At 39.2% G+C, this 24,244-nt stretch overlaps 1 protein-coding gene across 1 annotated transcript in view; it reads right to left on the bottom strand.

The window, feature by feature from the left end:
- The window catches only part of ALDH1A3 (aldehyde dehydrogenase 1 family member A3), a 57,002-nt gene that overhangs the window by 4,996 nt on the left and 27,762 nt on the right, over nucleotides 1-24,244 (bottom strand). The window contains exons 7-12 of the mRNA XM_043985094.1: nucleotides 23,902-24,015; nucleotides 18,534-18,636; nucleotides 15,869-16,053; nucleotides 6,716-6,880; nucleotides 3,742-3,899; nucleotides 2,768-2,842 (exon numbers count right to left, since the gene is read on the bottom strand). Coding sequence (XP_043841029.1) covers nucleotides 2,768-2,842; nucleotides 3,742-3,899; nucleotides 6,716-6,880; nucleotides 15,869-16,053; nucleotides 18,534-18,636; nucleotides 23,902-24,015 — 800 coding nt within the window. The remainder of the gene's footprint in view (nucleotides 1-2,767; nucleotides 2,843-3,741; nucleotides 3,900-6,715; nucleotides 6,881-15,868; nucleotides 16,054-18,533; nucleotides 18,637-23,901; nucleotides 24,016-24,244) is intronic.

Below are 24,244 nucleotides of genomic sequence, written 5' to 3'. Positions count from 1 at the left end.
TGAGTTTGAATCCAACTTCAGACACTTGCAGCTATGTGACCCTGGGAAAATCACTTAGTGCAATTTGCCTCAGTTTCCTCATCTGAAAAATGAGCAGGAGAAGCAAATGGCAAACCATTCCAATATCTTTGTCAAGTAAACCCCGAACGGGGTCACAAAGAGTCAGACAAGACTGAAAGGACTTAACAACAACATTTTCACAAAATCTGCATAAAGGAATGCATGAGGAATCCAATGACACTTGGGTCTCATCCCCAAATGATCCTTAAGCTTCTTTGTCTTCGGTGACAGCCTTGTACAGATGATGGATTATGAATGGACACCCAGCCTCGGCCTCTTCTGCTAGAGCTCTTCCCTGGCTATAGTAGGAGCCAGTCTTGCCTAGAAACAATAGAAACTGGATCCTTTTCCTGGCTCTTGCTCAAATCATAGGCTCAAATTATTTCCTGACATGAGGGCACTACATATGACTCATTTCTACCACCTCCTTCGGAATAACAGATAGAAAATAATCCTTCCTATTGTACATATAAAGCAGGGGAGGCAATGGAAGGAGCTCAGTTTTAAGTGAGAGGACCCAAGATTGAGTCTAAATTCTGCTACTTATTATTTATATGCATTTGCACTTCTAAGTCTCCGTTTTTCTCACCTGCAAAATACAAAATAGCTACATTATCTATGTCACTGTGACTCATGAAAGTCAAAGGATAATTGAAACAGTCTAAAGCCTATACAAAAGTAAAATATGCTAAAGTGAGCTTACTTAACACCCACAATAGAGGGGGGGGAAGCTCTGGTGAGCCTGGGGAAGATGCAAAGTTAACTAGGTAGTAATAGTAGGTAAATTTGTTTTCTTTTCTTTTTCTTTTTCTTTTTCTTTGTGTGTGTGTGTGTGTGTGTGTGTGTGTGTGTGTGTGTGTGTGTGTAAATTTATTTACCTAAACCTGGTCTGTCAGAAAGCTTCATTTGGAGTTAAAAGAAGTGGGTTTAGAATCCTACCTCTTAGACTTATTACCTGTGTGACCTTAGAAAAGTCACTTAGATACTCTAGGCTTCAATTTCTTCAACTTTAAAATGAGAGGGTTGAACCAGGTGACCTTTAAGCTCCCTTTCAGCTCTACATCTATGATACTGTGATCTTAAGACCTGACTTACTCCAGGTTATTGAAAAGAATCTTGGACATGAGGCAAGAGCTGATAACAATATAATTAAATTCTATATCCTGAGAGGAGAGAGGAAACCCAAGGAATCAGTTATTCAGTATTGGAAAATATAACTAAGACAAAATATAGACATTAAAGAACACCTAAAGGGCAGTCTTGAAAACTTAACCAACAGGAGAAATATGTACTGAAGATCCCTTAAAAAGTCAAATGCAGGGGCAGCTAGGTGGCGCAGTGGGTGGAACACCGGCCCTGGAGTCAGGAGTACCTGAGTTCAGATCCGGTTTCAGACACTTAACACTTACTAGCTGTATGACCCTGGGCAAGTCGCTTAAGCCCAATTGCCTCACTTTAAAAAAAAAAAGTCAAATCCAAAGAAAAGGAAAACGCACAAACCATAGCAGACATAAAAACTAAGATAAAAAAAGTTTGAGGGGCAGCTAGGTGGCAGAGTGGATAAAGCACTGGTCCTGGATTTGGGAGGACCTGAATACAAATCCAGCCTCAGACACTTGACACTTACTAGCTGTGTGACCCTGGGCAAGTCACTTAACCCCAATTGCCTCACCAAAAAAAAAAAAAAGTTTGAGTTTCATTTTACAAAGGACTCCAAAAATCACAGCAAACAACAACAACAACAACAACAAAATTAAAAGCATACATATATCTTATATGTGTGTATCTATACATATATGTATATGTGTAATATATGCCATATATATCCCATATACACATATATAATACCCACACATACATCTATATCATGAACCAATGTTTCTTTATATGGAACCAATGGACCCTTTTATGATTGTGAAGCAAAGGCTTTGTTTAGCATTTAAAAGGAGAAGGTCAGAAAGCTGAATGAATTTTTTAGCTTGATTTTGACTAAGAAACAGATGAAGTAGGAAAAGTCTTACTCTTAAATTGTCTTCTGATAGTGCTAGTTCAAAGAGTAGTGCTACTGAGACTATTCAAATCAAATTTACAAAATAAGACAAGGGAGCATACTCTTAAGGGTTCTGATGGAAATGGAGGATGAAATTTGAGAATTATTCACCAAAAATGAATCATTTAGCGAGATTACACATTAGAGCCCTTCCATGAGCAGGGTATTTCAAGTAGAATTAGAGAGCAGGAAATACAATTATCAAAGCCTCAGACATAGGAATGAGCATGACGCATATAAGGAACAATAAGATCACCAGACTGAATGCCATTAGCAGTTTAAGTTGCAGCAATGAAAGGGAAGGTTGGATAATTAAAGTGGAGCCCAAATAAACTATTATATTCTTGAAATTCTGGTTCATTTTGTGGTTGCTCACTTGGGGGCTTAATGAGATAGGAGTGACAGTATGTGGTACTACAGAGAGCACTAGACAGTTGAAAGAGCTGAGTTGAAGCTACTTCCTAGCTGTGAAAACTTGGGTCTCTTTGGGTCTCAGCTTCCATATCTACAAAATGGAATAATAATACCTAACCTGTCTAACTCACAGTATAGGTGTAAAGACTTCGATAATATATGTCAAAAAACATTGGAAACTATAGAATGCAATGTAAATTTTAAAAGATATTGTTATAATTATTATTATTAACAAAAACTTACAGTTCTCTGCCATTTCCTGACATTTTAAAGCCACCAAATGGTGCCTGTGCATAGATGGCATTGTAGCAGTTGATCCTATAGAAAGAAAAATACAATTACATGGAGAACAGACATTAGTATTCAGTAAAGTGATCTATAATGTTTAATGACTTTTGATCTCCTCTCTTTTCTTCACACCCCTTTATGATGAGCTAAATATTTTAAGCGTATGGCTTCCAGTTGAGGAGGATCCTAAATAATGATGGAGAGGGTGGAGAGGGATGGAAGGAGGAAAATGGGGGGAAAAAAGGGAAAGTCTGAATTTTTCTTTTCTATCTCTAACACCTGAAGATGTAGTTTCATTATTTGCCATTTCATACATCATAATTAGATATCAACCTTTTTTTTTTTTTCAATTGGGTGATGTTTTATTGATACTCTTAGGGTAATAAGGGTGGTAGCCCTCATTTACTTTAATTAGTCAAAACATGTGGTTGATTGAATTAATCCAGGAATAGCTGAACTAACAAATGGTTGCATCATTTTACATGTGTGCTCATAGTGGGGATAGAAACTTTTAGAGTACAAATTTATAAACAAAGGAAAAGTGATGAGGGGCAGAAAGTGAGCGAGGGAAGAAAAAAGGCAAATGAAAGAAGAGGGTTAAAAAGCAGGAGGAAAGGAAGAGTGAAGACAGTAGCTGAGCAGAGGGAAATAACAAAAACAAAACAAAACCCCAATGTTCTTTTTTAAAAAAAAATTATCAGACTACCACAAATGAGACAGGATTAAAAAAAAAAAAACCTGACACCTAGTGTTCACTATTGTATTGCAGCCTATTTTGAGGTCCTTTGACTATTGATAGGCTCTTGAAAACATTTAAAAGTTAGGAAGCGCCATGACAAAAAAAAAAAAAAGAAAAGAAAAGTTAGGAAGAAAGGGGTCTCTGCACCCATTCCAAAGCCTGGAAGGAACACTATATACTTTATACTTACCAGACTGTTCCAGACTCTAATGCAGAAGCCAATTTCAATGCTTTATCGAGATTTTTTGTGAATACAGCTGCAGTGAGTCCATACTCAATACTATTTGCTCGTTTTATAACTTCTTCTATATTTTTGAACTTCATTATTGGCTGTACTGGTCCAAAGATCTACAAAGAAGTATATGGATGGTAGTAAGGAACAAGTGCAGACTGAAATCACACGACATCAAGATTTCCTTACTTTAATCATTTTGTCCAAACATGCAAAATAACACCAGTAACTTGGACTGTGGGACAAACTGGGCGGAGCACTCATTTTGGAATCAGTGGATCTGGGTTCAAATCCTGACTCTGCCACTTACTACCTTTCCCTTGTGGCTTCAGTTAATCCTAGGAATTAAAGAATAAAAAAGCCTTTTTTGAAAAAAGCAATTTGACTCTTCTGGAAATGTAAGAAGAATCAAATAGAAAATTTTTTAAATGGTGAAGGTTAAAGTTGTTTTAATAGAATCCCCTGCTGAGCTCCTGAGTATGGAAAAGCATGGCAAGCTTGCAGAGAGCAACTACCAGGCATCCCACACCAGTGAAGATATTGGAACTGTTTGTGTAATATTGTTAAGGATCTGGGATAGATACAGTTCTATGATTATGCCCTTCCACCCACAGAGTGGCACATTTTCCACAAATGGAGGATCTTCAAAACAACAAAAGGACTTAGCATTCTTAGCAGGTTCTGCTAAGCATTGGAAGGGACATGGCAAATTTTTACCAAAATGGAGTGTGAGCAAAGGGGGGAAAAAAAGGAAAACAGTGCCATAAATCTAAAGTTGAGAATTTAAAAGGTGGTTTTTGAAGGAAACTCATTACTGGACTCAATGTCCAAATCTATTTTTAGATCTAACATTATGTCTAGGCTGAGGAAATACTTTCCCAGGTTCCTTAGAAACTGCATGTCACAGGACAGTTAAAAAGTTGAGTTGTATGCCATCAGTGTACAGTAAGTAACCCATAAAAATCTCAAGACTAAAGTCTATAAAATTTCTCTGCCAGAAAGCCTTTGGCAGTAATTTACTCTTTCATGTTTCCCAATGGACACATTAAAAAAAGGCAAAACATCCTGGGGTCTAATCATATGGGGCCAGATTCTTATCCTACATAAACTCTATAGGAATTGTTACAGGGATGCAAACCTGGCCCATGGTAACCAGATGCCATCTTGTTTGATATTAGAAAGACAGTGTTAGATTTATGTCTTTGTGGGGTTCTCTTGCCTTTCCATCATTTCAAAATAATGACCAGAAGGGAAAACTTCAATAAGAGTTTTACAAGGGATGCATTCATTGAATAAATATCCCTTAAAGGAATTTGGTTGCAGAGAACAGAAAGTGGTACTAGGTGCTGGCTGATTCCAGGGACCTTGTCAAAATCTCAAAGCAACCTATGCCTTGTTGTCAGGATCACTTCCATCAATTATGTAATGGGGAAGGTTCTAGAACTTAGTTTTGTTTTGAGGGGAAGTGTGGGTTAAGTGACTTGCCCAGGGTCACACAGCTAGTCAGTGTCTAGTGTCTGAGGCCAGATTTGAACTCAGGTCCTCCTGAATCCAGGACTGGTGCTTTATCCACTGTGCCACCTAGCTACCCCCAATTGTTTTCTAATTGTAGGAGCTTCTATTTAACAGGTATAGCCTTTGTTTTAAGAAATATGTTAATATCAACACTCTGCACTGTCATTTATTTTATTTGTTTTTGGTTTTTTTTTTTTTTTTAGTGAGGCAATTGGGGTTAAGTGACTTGCCCAGGGTCACACAGCTAGTAAGTGTTAAGTGTCTGAGGCCGGATTTGAACTCAGGTACCCCTGACTCCAGGGCTGGTGCTCTCTCCACTGTGCCACCTAGCTGCCCCACTGTCATTTATTTTAAAAACCAATGAAACTTAGAATAGAATTTTCCCTGATATAGAATCAAAGCATTATACCATATTGATGAATGGGTGAAAATCAGAAAAGGGTGAATGGCAAGCAAAGTATTTTACAAAAGAATTAATCGATCATTTAAAATATTTTTGGGGGGAGCGCATATTTATTTCCTTTTTTTGGAATTTACTCTGATTAACTTTCAGAAGTGGGAGAAGGGAAAAGAAGGCTCATGTATGATCCCAGCCTTCTTCCTAGCTATTACAGACCTGAATTTTTTTTTTAAAGGTACCAGTATTTTTCAAATGGACTATAAAGATCAAAAGATTTAGTTCTGGCCATGAACAAAGGAAAAGTCATTTGATTTTCCACAAAAACTAAGCCTTACAGGTTCTAAAATTACATGAAGAAAGTTTTAACTCTAACTAAATGGTTTCCTTTGGAAACAAACAAAGGAGTCAAAAAGTAAGATAAGGAGGGAAAAATTCAACCTCCTCATCTAATTCTCCTTCCTTCCTTCTATCCTAACCAGAAGTAATGTCACCTCCATGGGAGTGTAACTGCTGAAGAGTTTAAATGGCGGAGAAAGTGATTTATGCAGTGTTTGAAATCTTTGAATTAGTAACAGATTCACGTAGTCTCCTTACTCCTTTTTTTTTCTGGAATATTTAGAAAAACATCCCTCAGGAAACACAAATCTGTCAAATGTCAATAAAACACGATGGCCCCAAACTGAGGTGGCAATGTGGTATAGGAGGACTGGATCTGGAGTAAGAAGATTTAAGATGAAAAGTTGACTCTGTTACTAGCTGTGTGACCTTGGCCAAGTCACTAGCTCTCCAGGCCTCATCTATAAAATGAGAAATCTAGACTACAGTTCCTTTCTAGTGCTATATCATGATCCATCTGAAGTATTTTTAAGAAGGAGAAGTCCTATCCAAAATTAACTTCTTCTGTAACAAGCAAAAAGTTATCCTTGAGACCTTTTGGACTCAAGGGACATGTTCTGTGCAATTTGATAGGCCCAAACCTCTAAGTCCACTAGGCTATTAACATTCATGATAACCCACCTCTTCTTTGGCAATCCGCATGTTATCTGTAACTTCTGAAAACACTGTAGGTTTTATGAATAGCCCCCTATCTTCCATGGCTGAGCCTCCATATTCCAATTTAGCACCTTCTTTCTTTCCACTCTCTATCAGGTCCAGAATTTTGTCGAACTGCTTTTGATCAATCTATAAAACACAGAGAAGAAGTAATTAGGATAGAATCTAGGCTTCACTTAAGATCAGCATGGACCTAATGGTATGTTACTGTTCAGACCTTCAAAATAAGCCATTATTATACCTCTAAACATTTCTGCAAAGGCAAGGATGTTACACTTTTGCAAAGTAAGAAATGGAATCATTTGCTAATCATCTCAGCAAGCATTTAGTGAGCATCTCCTATGGGTACAGCACTGGGTTAAACATGGAGGAAGGGAAATGAATGAAAAGAAATAGACCACCCTGGCTCTAGCCTACAAGTAATTTTTATTCATTGTATTTGGAGTTAGAGGGATTTTTAGACCTTCTCAAATTCAACCCCATAGTTTGTAATCTGCTAATAAATTTGAGTCCCTTCCTCAAGATTGTTCAGTGTAGCCATGCTAGAAATGGAATTGGAATTCGAGATACTGTAAGATATGGGTGCTGACTGCCTGACTACATGACTTCCACATAGAACATACCTGCCTCCTATTTTTTAAATAAAGGTGTTGGTCTTTGCAGTTCACGCTTTGCATCGCAGCTGACCAACTACTCTGACTTTATCCTTGACATTCACCTTGGTACTGGACTTCCTAACACCTGCCCTGGGTGACTTAACTAATTTAGTTTTGGAACTATGAGGTTATGCTATCTTGATTGATGAATCAGCCAGTAACAACATACATAGCCTGTTGTGTGTATGCCTATATAGTGTATATGTGTGTGTGTGTGTGTGTGTGTGTGTGTAAATATAGTAGGTTGTTGTCTATTATGCTTAAAGAGGACCAAAATGACATCACTATGTTGGGGTCAAGGTACAGTGTGTCTGACCATGGCTGATCAGACCAATACATGCTTGGATGGCTCTACCACATATCAGGCACAGATAGTCCGTATGAACATTTGGAGTGGAGATGGCTCTAAATTTGTGCCTCTCACACTTCTTTTGAGCTACTGCAATTCTGCTTTGCTCATAGAACACAGTGCCTTTTTTCAATGGGGGCACGCCATGCTGGGTGGTCCTGTGCCAGTGTTTCCTATGTCTTATAATTGATTCCAAAGTTCTTCAGAGAGACTTTGAAGAGTGTCTTTGCATCACTTCTTCTGACGCCCACGTGAGCACTTGCCTTGTGTGAATTCACTGCAAAATAGCCTTTCAGGCAAATGTACATTAGGCATTTAAACAATATGGCCAGCCCATTGGAGTTGTACTCTATGAAGTAGAGTTTAAATGTTTGGCAGTTTAGCTCAAGAAAGGACCTCAGTGTCTGGTACCTTATCTTTCCAGGTGATCTTTAGAATCATCCTAAGAAAATTCAAATGGATTCAATTCAGTTTCCTGGTATGGTGCTAGTAGACTGTTCAGGTTTCATAGACATACAACAATGAGATCAGCACAACAGCTCTGTAGACCTTCACTTAGGCAGGCAGTCTAATACCTCTTCTCTCCCACACTTTCCTCTGGAGCTTCCCAAACTGAGCTAGCTCTGGCAGCACTTGTTTCAACCTTACTGTCTATGTGTACATGCCTGAAAAGACTATTGCCAAGGTATGTGAACTTATTCACAGCATTCAAAATTTCTCCATTTGCTGCAACTGATTACATATGGATGGTGCAGTGCTGAATGGTGAAGAACCTCTGTTTTCTTGGTGTTTATTGTCAGGTCAAAATTAGCCCAAGCAGCAGAGAATCGATCCATACTCCACTGCATCTCAGCCTAACAGGCTGAACTGAGTGAACAATCATCTGTGAACAAAAAGTCATACACCAACTCTTCCTGCATTTTAGTCTTGGCTTGTAGCCTTTTCAAGTTAAATAATTTACCATCAGTGCAATAGCTGACTTTGATGCCATTTTTGTCCTTGACGGCATCCAGCAACATTGCTGAAAATATCACGCTAAAAAGAATGGAAATAAGCCATAGCTCTGCTTCACACCATTGTTGAGTGGGAAAGCTTGAGAGCATCTTCCACTATCCAGAACCTGGGCAAACGTGCCATTATGGAACTGTTGGACACACTGTAGCTTGACATCAACACAGTGATGTTATTTTAGTCCTCTTGGAGCACGAAGAACAACACCAAGCCATGTGTATAGTATTATATGGGCATGTACTATACATGTATGTATAAAATAAATAATCTTGATTATATAATATCTCTCTCACACACACGCGCACACATATAGAGGCATTCCCAAATTCAGACTATGTTTCAAATCCCATTCAAAATTTTACTCTGTCACTTCACTGCACTTTCCACTTTCAGTGGAAAAAAATATGATTACAATAGTTCTTATTATTCCCGAGGCTCCACTTTTCACCTAGAGAGGTGGAAACAATAATCAAACAATACTACCAGTGCTTCTGGAAAAGCTGTGATAATCAATGGCTCAGTGGCTCCACTTAGCATCCAGTCCCTGTAATTTCCCAAAATCTTCCTTGTTACCACACCTCCTCCTCCTGCCCCCCCTCATCCCCACCCCTATTAGAAAGTAAGCCAGCTGCTGAAGGAGATTTTTTGGCTTTGTATTTGTATCCCATCACTTAGCATAGGGCTTGGCACAAAGTAAACACTTAACGAATGCACTTCATTCATTCACAATTCTTGTACATGTGGACAAACTGAAATAGAGATGGGAGCAATCTTGTAATCAGTCTGGTAAATTTGCAATTGAATTATCCAGGTTTTGGATGGTCATTGATCAAAGATCTGCTTTAAATTTTGTTGAAAATGGACTCAGTTTTCTTCTTCACTTTGGCTTTGTAGACACAGCTTTAGTGTGTATTTGTTGGTACTGATACTTTAGGATTTTAGACAGAGTTACAAGTTTTACTTAAAATATGAAAAAATGAAAAAGCAAACCCAATGGCTTATCTCAATTCATTTCTTTCTGCTACAGGAGAACATATGAGTCAATAATTGGGGGCATATGCCCAAAGTCCCTAGTCTTCATAAACGGCCTCATTAAAAACAGGTTCAGTATTAATCTCTAGTTGAATAGGTTTTCTATTTGCATTCCAGTCCCAGTCTCTGGACAAAACAAGTATGATTCATGTTTTAAACAAAAGAGGTTATATTTGGAGTCAGAAGACAGAGGCTGAATCCTTGCTCTCCACATAATAACTCATGTAGCCTTTGGCAAATCACCTAATTCCGGGCACCCCAGTTTCCTCATCTGTAAATTGAGGACAATAACTGTACCACTCCTTTTACAGAGCTGTTGTGAAGATCAGATCAGATCATTCATATAGCATATTCTTCCATCCATAATGCTTGTTATGAATGTCAACTGTTGCTATTTTCCACTGGCTTCTCTTCAAGATCAGTGGTTTTCAAAGGTTATTGACATTACCAAAAATTAGTTTTTGCTAAATGTAAGTGATATCTTCAGAGCCCTCACAATCTGGCACCGTTTTATAAATTCAGCCTCATCTGAATCTAGGGCCATGCTCCAGTCAACTTGATTACTCTGTCCCAAGCCCCACCTACACTTCCAGCATCCCTTGCCTTTGCTAAAGGTCTTCCCTATGCCAGGAATGACATACACTCCTCCATTTGGATCCCTTGCCTTTCCTCATCCCTATGTCCTGGATCCTTCCCCACCCCCTCCTTCCATCCTCCCCATGATTCACAGTACTTGGCTTGCACTTTTCATATGCAGTTATTGCATATATAATTTTGTATGATAGTTATTTTGCATTATGGTCTCACCTTACTAGCTGGTGAATTTCATGAAGGCAAGAACCTTGTCTTATTTAATAGTTTATTTCCCTCAGCAACTAGCACATAGTTTAAAAAATATATAAGTGATGTGTGTGACTGTTGACTGTCTACTTAATTCACCCCAGTAAAATCCATCTGTTTTTCAGATAGTATGCTTCTTAATAGACATCCTACACACCAAAAATAAAATCTTCTGGTGATAGGGGATGAGCCTATTGTTTTAAGTCAGAGAGCTCTCTGGTAAATTTCAACTTATGCTAAATGCTGCAGGAAGGCGGTACAAAAAAAATGAGACCCCAAGGTATTAGATGAAAAGGCCACTATCAGCTCAAGATGGGGAGTATGCTGGATGCCAGACAGGCCAGGTGGCTTGCATATTGTTTATCTGCCTTGTTGCTTAGTTGCCAAATAAACTTGAATCATTTTTAAGAATCCGAGTAAGAGCTCTGCCTCTAGTGGACACCAAACTAGATCAGTTAGCCTCTTTACATTACTGAGTCTGGAATATTTAGACAGCTGGAACTTCTTACAAAGCAAAATCTTATTACCATAGATGAAAAGACACTTGAGGGAAAAAGCCAACAGTCTCCTAGAATAATATTCTTGGATTGGACTATTTAAGAGAGCTTTGAAAAACTGAGTTTAGCAACACCATCAGAAGGGATCATGAAATCAATACCAACTTTTTTTGGCTTTGTTCTTGCAAAAGACACAATTAGGCCAAGGATTTCTGTCATCTTCCTCACACTAAAAGACCAAATTTGTTGGAGAGAAAGAATTTTAAATCATAATCAGGTATAATACTTTCCTTAACACAAGGGATCAGTTCACATCTTTCTGCAGGAAGCTTGATTATCCTTAATGTGGTAGTTTATTCAATAATCTCTTGTGGTTATGTTTCCATTTCGTTTGGAAATTAAACTCCTGCAACTCGTTTGATGGCCTATGGGTTACTAACAGCTGTGTTTCATAGGGGCCATATTCATGGAAGCAAGTAGAGATGAGTGAATCCAGGCTGTACATAGTAACCCTGACCCACAAGAGCTGTCTGGTAATAATGCCACAACCCTATTAGCCTAGGGGCAAGGGACTGTGCCTGAGAGCAGAAACAAATCACAATATTCCTCTTTTCAAAGGCTTCCTTTCCATCCCCTTAGTCAGAAGGACGCATGTCTGTGAAACTGCTCAAAATGACTATAAGGCCTTCATTTATTAATACAACAAAATTTGCTAAATGCCTAGTATTTCCTGAGCATTGGGCTCAGTGCTGAAGGGGACACAAAATTCACATGATAGAGCATTGGATTATAAAATAATAGATCTTCAAAATACATCCTCTCCCCCCAAAAAAAATATAAACTTCCCCATTTCTGACAGGAATAGTCATACTTCCTGTTGCCTGAGTTCCTGACCTCACTGTCATCCTCACTCTTGCTCACCTCACATATCCAACCAGTTGCCAGATCTTGCCGCAATGTGTCTTAGATGCATCTCCCTTTTTCCCTTGACACTGCTATAGTTCGAGCTCTCATCGCATCTTGCATGCCTCATTATTGGTCTCCCTAACTCTGTTCTCCTCCCTCTCCAATCAAGCCTTCACACTGCTTTGAAATGTATGTTCCTAAAACACAGATCTGATCATATCACCAACCTACCTCCAAAATCTCAGTAGCTCCCTATTTCCACTGGCATAAATTACAAAGCACCCCAGCCTGGCATTTAAAGTTCCTTACAAATTGGTTCCCATCTACCTTTTCAATCTTATTTCATGTTCCTCTCCCTCACACATTCGCCAATCCCACCTGCTAAATATTCACTATTTCCTGCTTCCTTCCCTTTACAAAAGTGATCCTTCGCTTCTGGAATATACTCCTCTTCACTTCTACCTCAAAGAATTCTTTCCTTGAAAATGAGACTTTTAAAAATTTCCCATCATAAGCACTCTCTACCTCTTAGAAATATTTTATAAGGATTATATATACATATGCACGTATGTGCATATATCATATATGTATGTATTATATATTTCTATCTGTGTGTATATATGCATATATACATACACAGATATATAAACACAGATATTTATATACACACAGATATATGTGTATATATATATATATATATACATACACATATACATACATACATACATACATATCCCCAATAAAAGATAAGCCCCTTGAGGGAAGGTACCTTTTTTTTCATCAGAACGTAGAGCAACCCTTGTATGTAGTAGATGCTTAATAAATTTTGAACATAATTGAACTGAATGTTTAGCCTGGAAGATAACAGACCTAAGGGGCATATTAGTTGTCTCAAAGTATTTGAAGGGCTGTTATGTGGGAAAGGGCAGCTAGGTAGTTCCATAGTGCATAGACATCTTCCAGAGTTCAAATCTGGCCTCAGACACTTACTAGCTTAGCTGTGTGACCCTGGGCAAGTCACTTAACCCTGTTTGCCTCAGTTTCCTCATCTGTAAAATGAACTGGAGAAGGAAATGGCAAACCACTCCAGTATCTTTGCCAAGAAAATCTCAAATGGGGTCACAAAGAGTCAGACACAACTGAACAACATATGGAAAAGGGACTAGACTTACTCTACTTGGTCCTAGAGTGAAACTAGAGACAGGTCATAGAAGCTACACAAAACCAAATTTAGGCTGGATGTAAAGGAAAACTTCCTAATAATTTGAGCTATTGCAAAGTGGAATGAACTGCTTCAAGAGGTCATAAATCTTCCCCACTGGAATTCTTCAAGCAGAGATGGGAAAAAAGACTTGTTAGTCTTCAATCTTATCCCAGAGAGGTTTCTTATTCAGATGTGCATTGGACTAGCTGGCCTCTGAGGTCCCTTCTAATTTTGAGTTTCTTTGATCTTATAATTAGGCTATTAAATATGGTACTATTAAATGAAGTACCATATTCATGCCGTTGCCCTGATTGTTCTCCATACCTAAAATGTACTTCCTTCTTCCCAGTGCCTCTGAGAATCCTCAGTTTCTTTCTTTTTAAATTTTTTTTTTTGCTGTGGGGCAATGGGGGTTAAGTGACTTGCCCAGGGTCACACAGCTAGTAAGTGTCAAGTGTCTGAGGCTGGATTTGAACTCAGGTCCTCCTGAATCCAGGGCCGGTGCTCTATCCACTGCACCACCTAGCTGCCCCCCTCAGCTTCTTTCAAGACTCAACACAAACATAGACTATGTGAAGCCTTTCTTAATCTTCCCTGTTGTTGTCTTTTCCTTCAAATTACTAGGTATCTTTAAAAAAAATATGCCTATGTATACAACAGAACATAAGCTTCTTGAGGACAGGAATGAAATCATTTTCAGCTTGGTATCCCCAGTACTTAGTACAGTGGCTGGCTCATAGCAGGTGCTTAAAAATGTTTGTTGGCTGAATGATAGAGCTATCTGAAAGAAGAATGGGCTGCTTCAGGAAGTAGTGGGTTCCCCCTCACTTCTAGTCTTCATATAAGGTTTGGACAATCCCTTTGAAGGCATATTATAGAAAGGATTTTTTTCAATTTTGAGATTCTATGAGTAGATATTATCCTCATAGGCAGCTAGATGGCACAGAAGATGGAATACTGGACCTGAAGTCATCCTACCTCAGACACTTACTAGCTGTGTGACCATGGGTAAGCCACTTAACCTCTACCTGCCCCAGTTTCCACAGCTGTAAAATGAGGACAATAATAGCACCTACCTTATAGGGTTGGGGTAAGGATAAAAGAGATAATGTTTGTAAAGTTTATTCTTATTATCTCAGTTCTGGACTGTGAGATCACTCAGGAGATTCTGATCCTCAGACTTTTAAACTTCTTCTATGGAGAACTTCCAAAGAATTGTTTGTAGGCTGGTGAATCCTCACTTTTGATAGGATATGGCCTGTTTCTAATAAAAATCTACCCATGATTTGTCACTCCACAGCTGGTGGTTAGAGGCTGAACAGAAGACAAATCAAGTTGTTGGTAAGGTCAGTTCCATCCCAATAATGCATGAAATGGCCAGTCTAGTATCTCTTAAATATTTATCTTCTGCTTTATAATAGCAAGAAGGTGAGACAGGATACATGGAAGAGCTTATTAAACCTTGTAGTTAGTCATCTCCTCCTCTTGCCCTATAAATAAAACCTTCAGAGACACATTCACTATAATGAGTCTTCCTGCTCATCAGGGAGCATTTGGAACAATGGGAAAGCCTTCAGACACTAAACTTAGAGTTTCACATATTTACTGTCCACCCTGATAATTCATCATGGCTCAAATGACTTTTTGCTCCCTGTCCTGGATTGGCTGCTGCTGCCCCTTGCTGGAGGCCTAAACAAGAAGGGGCAAATTCGGGGCAGCTAGGTGGTGCAGTGGATAGAGCACCAGCCCTGGATTCAGGAGGACCTGAATTCAAATCTGGCCTCAGACACTTAACACTTACTAGCTGTGTGACCCTGGGCAAGTCACTTAACCCCAATTGCCTCACCAAAAAAAAAAAAAGAAGAAGAAGAAGAAGGGGCAAATTCTTTAAAAAAAAAAATGGAGATTACCAGACCTTTTCCGTTGGTGACACTCTAGGGTGTGTTAAAGACAGAGGAGCACCTAGTTAGGGTGTTCCTCCATATGTATGTAATCTGGAAGACAGAAAGAGTCCCAAAAAGGAGAGGTTTGGGAGAAGCTAGCAGTCAAGCAACACAAGGGCACTGTCAGCGTCTCCCTTCCATCTACCCTTTATGATGCAGTGAAACTATTCTTAAAACCCATTCGTTTGTGTAGACTGAGGGTTCACTGTTTTTATGAAATGAACCACTTGTGCAGTCTGGTGAAGCTGTTGAATTTCATATTAGGATAATGTTTTTAAAGGAATTAAATGAAACACACAGGGTTACAAAGGAAATCAATTATATTGAAATACAGTTTTATATATATGTATGTGTATATATATGTGTGCATAAAGATATTATTATTAAATAAACATATTATTAAGAACTGAAGGTTCATGAACCTTGAGATTTTAACAATATGAACATGGTGTATGTATATATATATATATATATATATATATATATATATATACACACACACACACACACATACACATACACACACCATGTTCATGAACCTTCAGTTTAAAACTTCTTGTGTAGACAGTGTAGGTGCCTGGATTCTTGACAAAAGTCAGAGTCACTGTTACGTCATTTCTTTTGAGTAGACTTCACCCATTGAAAGAGAAAGCAGACACAAACACACACATAAAACTACCTGTGGCCCTTGTTCAGTCTTGACATCAAATGGGTCTCCAACGAGTCTCTTCTTGGCATATTCCACGCTCCGCTTGACAAATTCAGGGTAGATTTGTTCTTCCACAAACACTCGGGAGGCAGCTGTGCAGCACTGGCCTTGGTTAAAGAACACTCCCTGATGGGCACATTCTACTGCCAAATCCACTAAAAAAAAAAAAAAAGAGGCCCAGAAAAATAATGTGAGGAAACAGAGAAGGAGAGAGGGAAAGGGACAGGAGAGGGAGAGAGAATCTGTGATCTAATGAACTGGGACCAACCACTCTAGCAAACTGTTGCCTCACCTATAAGCACCATGAGAGCAGAGCCCATGTCTTATGTAATTATCTTATCTTCATTATGACAGCAAAGTGCTCTCCATATGTTAGCTCCTTCATTAATGTTCGCTATATTGAACTACCTAGGAGAGATCTTTAGAGGACTTGCTTTGGTAGATAATAATGAGAACTGGCACATTATTTGTATGTAATTGGATACTTTTAATGTAGCAAAACCCAATTTAAATAAATGTTCCCCTTAATCTTTATTTTAAAACACAATTACTTTGCTTAGCAAAATCTTCGATGGTGAAATGCCAAAGAAAGTGGCACAGATAATTTCCTGGTTTCTCAATGGAGAGATGGGACCAGATGTTCCAAGGACTTACTTCCTCCTGTTAAGGGTTAAAATTCTAGCTAGTCTGTCTAAAATATCTAATGAGTGGTCGCCAATAAATTATAAGCTTTAGCAAGAGTTAGACTTTTAAGCATTTATTAAGGAGAATAAGAATTTGGTAAAGAGAGAGAAAAAGGCCTAGATTTCTATCTATTAAAGGGAGAGCACATTTCTAGCTCCCTTCTCCGCCAGAGTCCAGAGGAAAGAGAGTGAGACCGAGCGCCAGTCTCTTCCTTCCTCCTCCCACTAGTCCGCGTCACTTCCTGAAGCCTGGTCTTGCCCTCAAAGACCTTTGCTTCATGGGCAGAACTCTTCTACATTAAGTCTCCAGCAGGTGGCGTCATTCCAATCGTTACACTCCCTAGTCAGCCCTCTCTAACTTGAAAAAACGAAGCTCAGAAAGTTTCCATGGAGCAGTCGCTCCAGAACTGCATCGAGGAGCCTCGGGATGTGGAAGTAGAACCGTTCTTTCTGCAGGCTGCTGCCTTGAGCCAACTTAAAATGCCCCCCCCCTTCAATGTAGTGAATTCATCTTCTGTGCTATTGAGAGGATCTGGGGTAGGGGTGAGGGGTGAGAAGAGGAGGTTAGTCCACTGGTATTTTTTAGCTTTTATCATGCCTGAGAGTCCAATTATGTCAAGAATTAATTATATGGAATTTCACAGACAAAAGAGTCTAACAGGAGTAGCTGGCATGTTTATGGCTGCTTTCTCCTTCCTGACCAGTGGGGGGGGGGGGGAGGCCCTCTATGTTAAATGTAGTGGAAAAAGGAAAAGCTGAGACTTATGAACCTGAAGCAAGAGTCCTGTGGACTTTCACTTCTATACTCCAACCTTTGAGCTACAACTAAATGAAATTTGAGGGCTGCCAGCCAGCGGCAATGGCTGCTATTAGAATACAAAAGGATTGTCTCCCGGCAAAATTTATCTCCACTCCTCCCAACTTCCCCCTTCTACACCCTCTCCTGCCTCCTGTGGTGCCTCCTTCCCCTCACCTACCAAGTGTCCTTCCTTCTACCAAAATCTGCTCTCTGAGAAAAGGATCTGATATCAGCCAGTTACACAACATGGAGTCAGAAGTCAGTCTGATAACTCTCCCAAGGGTATTTGCATTTGAAACCTTATGTCTAATCATGAAATGAAAGCCTTTATCCCCTGGTAAAGTAATTTCTGGCATCGGTGAACATAGGGAGTGGGTTCTGGGAGGCTGATGGCCACCCAATGTAGGCCAAGGAGGCTCTGTTGACTACACAAAGAATTGTAAAAGCTCTATGGTGCCTTTCTATTTTCCCTTTTTAACTCCAGCTCTGATAAGTGTTGAGTTGCTGCCAACAGGGCATTCTTCTTTAGCATTTGTGGGTGTGGCGCCAGGCAAACAGACTTCTCTGATAGAAAGGGTGACAATGTGACAAAGTAGAGGGTGCTGGCTTTGGTTCAAATACTGCTTCAGACATGTAAGTAGCTGTGCTACCACAGATAAGATATTCATCTGTGTCCTCTCTGGGGCATCAAGGATCAGGAAGAAAGCTCTTTACTATATATATACATACATAGATACATATATATATATATATATATATATACACACACACATTTATAGTATATATACTTATACTATATATACTATATATTTACTATATATGTATGTATGTATATGTATATATACATATTTTTACAGTATTTACTCTCTCTCTATAATGCTGTATAAATGAGTTATTACTATCATGACTATCTTATAGTTTGCCTAACAATTGTACAAAGTCAAGTGGGGATGAGGCCTTGCTTACCACCCAGGGAGACTCTCATTTACCTAATAGATGTAAAAAGTTATTATAACTAGGAAATGCTCAAATTCAGGTCTGACCTAACAGGTACAAGGGGGAAAAAATCCAACCACCTATCTATCTTTCTTTAAAAGAAAATAAAAACACATTGGGAAAAAGTCAGATACTTTGGAAGCTAAAAGATACTCACAGTCAGCATCAGCACAAACAATACATGGATTTTTCCCTCCAAGCTCTAGAGTTACTCTTTTTAAATTACTTTTAGAAGCAGCTTCTTTGATGAGCTTTCCAACCTGAAAGTGAAAAGGACAAGTTGAGACCGGTCTCAGCATTACCAGAGAGTAATGGAGGAAATAGGAGGTTCTAGTAGAGGAACATAAATTAACCGAGTGATATGGCAGTCCCCACAAAGCTAATGCAACCATAGCCTGCACTTAGAGAGTGAAGTGGTTATAGAAGTGGAATTAGAGTCAGGAAGATCTGAATCCAAATCTTGCCTCAGAAACTTACTAGCTCTGTGACCCTGGATAAGTCATTTAGCCTCTAGAAGTCTTCATTTTTCTCATGTGTAATATGGGGATGATAATAAGTAGTAACCTGACAAGGTTTTTGTAAGGATCAAATAAGAGAGTATGTGTAAAGCCAGTTTTAAAGTACTATATGTTAGTTATTATTATAGTCTAACTATATTCTGCCCTGGGGACCAGATCTGTAGTGCTGTGTTGTGTTTGGGGCACTATAATTTAGAAAAGATATGCACAAGAACACATCCAGATGGAGACAAACAGGATGGTGAAAAGCCTCAAGATCATAACAATAAATACCATGTACTCCTGATGACAGTCTGGGATTCATCACTGTGCTGTCCCAAGCTTGAGGATCCTTTTCAAATACCTCTCCCTCCACCCACCTGTCTTATCTATCCTCTTCCCTCAGGACCTTATTCTCTGTCCACTAAAGTGTTCATCAGAACTGACATTTTAGCCCTGCTGCTTTTACATTAAAAAACTAAACTATTAGGAAGCAATGCCTTAACCTAATGGAACAGTAAGGTGGCACAGTGGGTAGAATAACATCTTTGTGAGTTCAAATCTAGCCTCAGACGCTAGCTGTGTGACCTTGAGTAAATCATTTAACCCTGCTGGCCTCAGTTTCCTCATCTGTAAAATGAGCTGGAGAAGAAAATGGCAAATGGTTCTAGTATCTTTGCCAAGAAAATCCCAAATGGGGTCACAAAAAGTCGGGCACAACTGAAAACTACCAAATAAGAACAACAAAAATGGAATGAGTCGTGATTTTGAAGGGCTGTCTTGCTTGGCCCCAGAGGACAGAACTGGAACCTCTAGAGTAGTGGAAGTTATAGAGAGGCAAATTTAAGCTAGATATAGGGAAGATATAGCATTGGAGCGATCCAAAGGTTAAATGGCCTACTTCCAAGGTAGAAGATTCCCCTTATGAGAGGTCTATAAGTAAGTGCTAGATGGCCACTTGTGAGACATAACATTGGGGGGATTTTTGTTCAAGAATGGGTTAGATTAGATGGCCTAATAAAGGCTCTTTCTTTCTTTTTTTCTTTTTGTGGGGCAATGAGGGTTAAGTGACTTGCCCAGAGTCACATAGCTAGTAAGTGGCTGAGGCTGGATTTGAACTCGGGTCCTCCTGAATTCAGGGCCTGTGCTTTATCCACTGTGCCACCTAGCTGCCCCCAGTAAAGGCTCTTTCATTCATTGGTTCTGAGGTTGGAATTTTAGGCAAGCTCTGTAGCAGGCCCTTATCCTTTGAGAAGGGAATCTCACTTAGACATATATAAAGATTGCATTAAAAAGATCAACCCATGAAGTCACCTGTCTTCACATATGCATAGGACTGGCTTTGCATATTTGTGCCTGGGAGGATCATCATAGTGGCCTAATTAATAATGGCAGCTAAACTTTAGGATAAATAATACCTAAAGCCTGAAGAGAAACAAGTAAATCTCAGAATACAAAGTGAGGAAACAGTTGTATTTGTTATTGATAAAACATCTCACCAGAAGAACAAACAAAATTGTAGAATGTTTTTTTTTAAAAAGGCAAAAAACCATGCAATAAGCCTGTCCAAGACAAATGACTTAGATTATTCAACTTTCATATTCTGTTTATATTTAAGCATATTTTCAACAAAAGGGGTTTCTAATCTGCCATGTAAAATAGAAAATACAGACTAAACAACTGGGAATAGAGGAATTAGTTACCTTATATAGTCTCTGAAAATAAGATACTTGACAATAGGGATTGTTTCAGTCTTTGTATTTGTATTTCTAGAACCAGGTACATAAGAGGTATTTAATAAATGCATGTTGACTGATTGTCTTAGAAGAGGTCATTCTAAGGAAATTCTTGTCAGGTAATATAATACTTAGCAGTAAGGTGTCATCTCCTAAACATAACAGAAGGTCAATTAACCCAATTAGTTTCTTCAGTAGAAAGACATAAAATGAATAAAATACAAGATTGTAGCTTTGCACACAATTGGATTATGTTTACACTTGTCTTTGTCAAGAAGAAAGGTCTAGCATCATGATTGGGGGCAGTATGACTGCATTTTAAACACCAGCATGCCTATGGGTCTTGGCCTAAATGAGATCTGGAATCGTTCTCAGGTGAGGATGTTTCTACCTAAGGAGAGCAGTGAAAGAAAAACAAGCCTTGCATAAGTGAGTTATTTATGGGTGGTGTTTAGGTACATTCTTACGGTGGAACGCAGTTAGGGTGACATAAGAGAAGAAACAAATCACAGAGAAACCAAAGCTTGTTTCTGGAGGTGAAACAATTCCATGGACCACCTAACTCATCCTTTAACCTTAAAATACTAAATAGTAAAAGCACATTTGCATAGTACCATCATCATCATCTAGCATGTTGAATAAAAATGGGCAGACCTCTCCCTCTGTAACCATTTAGATTCTCCTCTTTCTCTCAAAGATTCTAGTCCTGTGATGAAAAGTATTCAGTGATGGATTCCTATTTAAAGCCCTTTCCAACCTGGCACCAGCCTGATTTTCCAGACTTATTTCACATGATTCTCTTTCATGGACTCTACATTCCAACCAAAATGGCCTCCTTGTTGTTCCTCAAACTTGACATTCCATCTCCCACCTTCATGCCTTTATAAGCTGTCCCCTAGTCACGGAATGTCCTCATTTCTTGCCTCCACCTGTTGGAATCCCTCACTTCCTTCAAGACTTGGCTCTGGTATTACCTCCTACAAAAGACTTTCCTCATCCTCCTAGCTGATCTCTCTGCCCTCAAGTTATCTTGTATTTACTTATGTGTGTGTACTTGTAATCCCCAGATATAATGTAAGCCATTAGAAGGTAAGAACTATTTGTCTTTGTAACACCAGTCCTGTAGAAGACAGTGTGGTGTAGTAGAGAGGGAACTGGCCTCAAAGCCAGAAAGACTTATGTTTGAAGCTCACCTCCAACACATATTGGCTGTTTGACTAAGGGCAAATCACTTATCCTCTCGGGGCTCTGAGCAATGAAGACTAAATTACAGAACAGGTGTTGACCTGCAGTGGAAGAGGGAGTCCCCTCACATGGGAATTTCCTCTTCCAGTGAAATCAGAAGCCTAGTCCTTATCCCCATTTCCCATTTCCAGTCCTAGCACAATGTCCTACACACAGTACATGCTTAATATTAATAATTTCTTGTGGGATTTAACTATTGTTAGCCCCAGATATAGGGTTATTAGAAATAGAGATTGAAGTAATTTCATGGCTTTGAAATAAGCAAGTAAATTAAAGAATTAATAAATGAATCAGTCTAAGTAATAAAAAGTCTGGAAAAAAGTTCTGAAGAAGAAACTCTAGGATTGTTGGTTGCAGTTTTTGTAACATGGTAGGCCAGGAGTGAATCAGCTCCAGTGGCAGGAAGAGCAGGAGGATGTGGGCCACTCATGGGCTGGTGGTGGTGCTGACCCTGACTGTCCTGCCTGGAGGGAGCCAGGCCCTGCTCCCTGGGGACTGTGAAGTATGTGTTTCTTTTCTGGGAAATTTTACCAAGACCTTAAAGACAGAAATGTCACATTTTCCCCAAGCAGCACTGAAAATGAACTTATGAAGTTCTGCAAAAGGATGCAAAACGAAAAGAAAACCGTTTGTGCTATTCCATTGGAGCTATTGGTGATGCAGCCACCAAGATCATCAATGAAGTGTCAAAGCCTCTTAGCCACCACATTCCTGTCGAGAAGATCTGTGAGAAGCTAAAGAAGACAGTCAAGTCTTTGAGCTCAAACATGATATAACAGATTGACCTGAGTCCAATGGATCTGAAGAAACTCAGAGAGAAGGAGCTGGATAACAGGTGAAATGTGTAAAGGCTGTGCAGAAAAACCAGACTACATACACAAAATTAATGAACGTATGCCCAAATATACCCCCAAGGCAGCCAGTTCACACACTCAGCTTTGGTTTGCACAATGCTGTGTAGGTATATGAGAAGAAATCACATTTAATCTCTGTTCCTTTTTTTGTTTGTTTGTTTTGTTTTGTTTGTTTGCAATGAGGGTTAAGTGACTTGCCCAGGGTCACACGGTGTCAAGTGTTTGAGGCTGGATTTGAACTCAGGTCCTCCTGAATCTAGGGTCATTGCTTTATCCACTGTGTCAGCTGGGTGCCCCCTTTTTCTTTTTCTTTTCTTTTTTAATCTCTATTTCTAAGCAGCCTTTTTATAATTTATTTTTAGGAGGGCTCCTGACAGTGTCAGATCTGAAACCTCAGGCTTGATTCAAGATGCTGGTTCTACAGCTCCATTGTGTTTCTCTGTAGTCCTTCTTCGTTTTTTTTTTTTTTTGGTTGTTTCTTCAGCTAGGACTTTACAATATGCATGGGAATTTTTAATTAAAATTTTTTTTTTAAAAATTAAGAAGGCAGGGCAGCTAAGTGCTGCAGTGGATAGAGCACACAGGCCCTGGATTCAGGAGGACCTGAGTTCATATCTGGTCTCAGACACTTGACACTTACTAGCTCTGTGACCCTGCGTAAGTCACTTAACCCTGATTGCCTTGCAACAACAACAACAAAAATAGATAAAACAGGACCTAAAAATGTACATTTCTATAATGAAAGATATAATACTACTGTCTTATCCATGCTAGATAACCCCACAGGATCATGGGGTTAGAGTTGGAAAGGATCCTTTGATGTCATCTGGCCTCCCCTTAGTGAAGTAACTGAAGCCCAAAGAGATCAAATAAATTGGCCAAGGTCATAAAGCTAGTGAATGGCAGAGCTGGAATTCAAATCAAGTTCCCTTGATTCCAAATCCAGCATCCTTCCCCTCAAAACATGCTGCCTCCATTGAAATAAACAAAAAAGAAGAAGTTCCTTGGTTGAACTAAGCTAGAATTTTTTTTTAATGAACAGTATGTTTTCGATTTGTATTTACCTTGGAGACACATTGGAAACGTTTTACATTATCATGGAAAATAATCTAGCCTCCCAGTCATTTAGAACATATAGATCCTTCTTTACTACATTTCTGACAAACACCAGTATGGAGGCAGGGAAAGCCTACCTCTGTCGATCCAGTGAAGGCTATTTTGTCGATCTTAGGATGTGAAGAAATAGCTGCTCCTGCTGTTGGCCCATAGCCTGGAACTATGTTCACTACTCCTGGAGGGAATCCCACCTAGAAAGAAATGAAGATGGCATTATAAAGAATGACTCAAAGCACAGGTGGGACTGTGGTAACTGACTAACCCAAGGATACAAAGGACATTGGTTGGCATTAAATGTTTTGTGTAGCCTTGCCAAGAGGTACTAAATTTTAGGAGACCAGTCATGCCAAAGTATAAATTAATTCATGTCATCTTTTGAAAACTGAACTGTGATGTATAAGGGAGCACATCAAACTCAGG

This window comes from Dromiciops gliroides, chromosome 2 (assembly GCF_019393635.1).
Source record: "Dromiciops gliroides isolate mDroGli1 chromosome 2, mDroGli1.pri, whole genome shotgun sequence".
Classification (NCBI taxonomy): Eukaryota; Metazoa; Chordata; class Mammalia; order Microbiotheria; family Microbiotheriidae; genus Dromiciops; species Dromiciops gliroides.
This window is presented reverse-complemented; position numbering and strand designations above follow the sequence as displayed.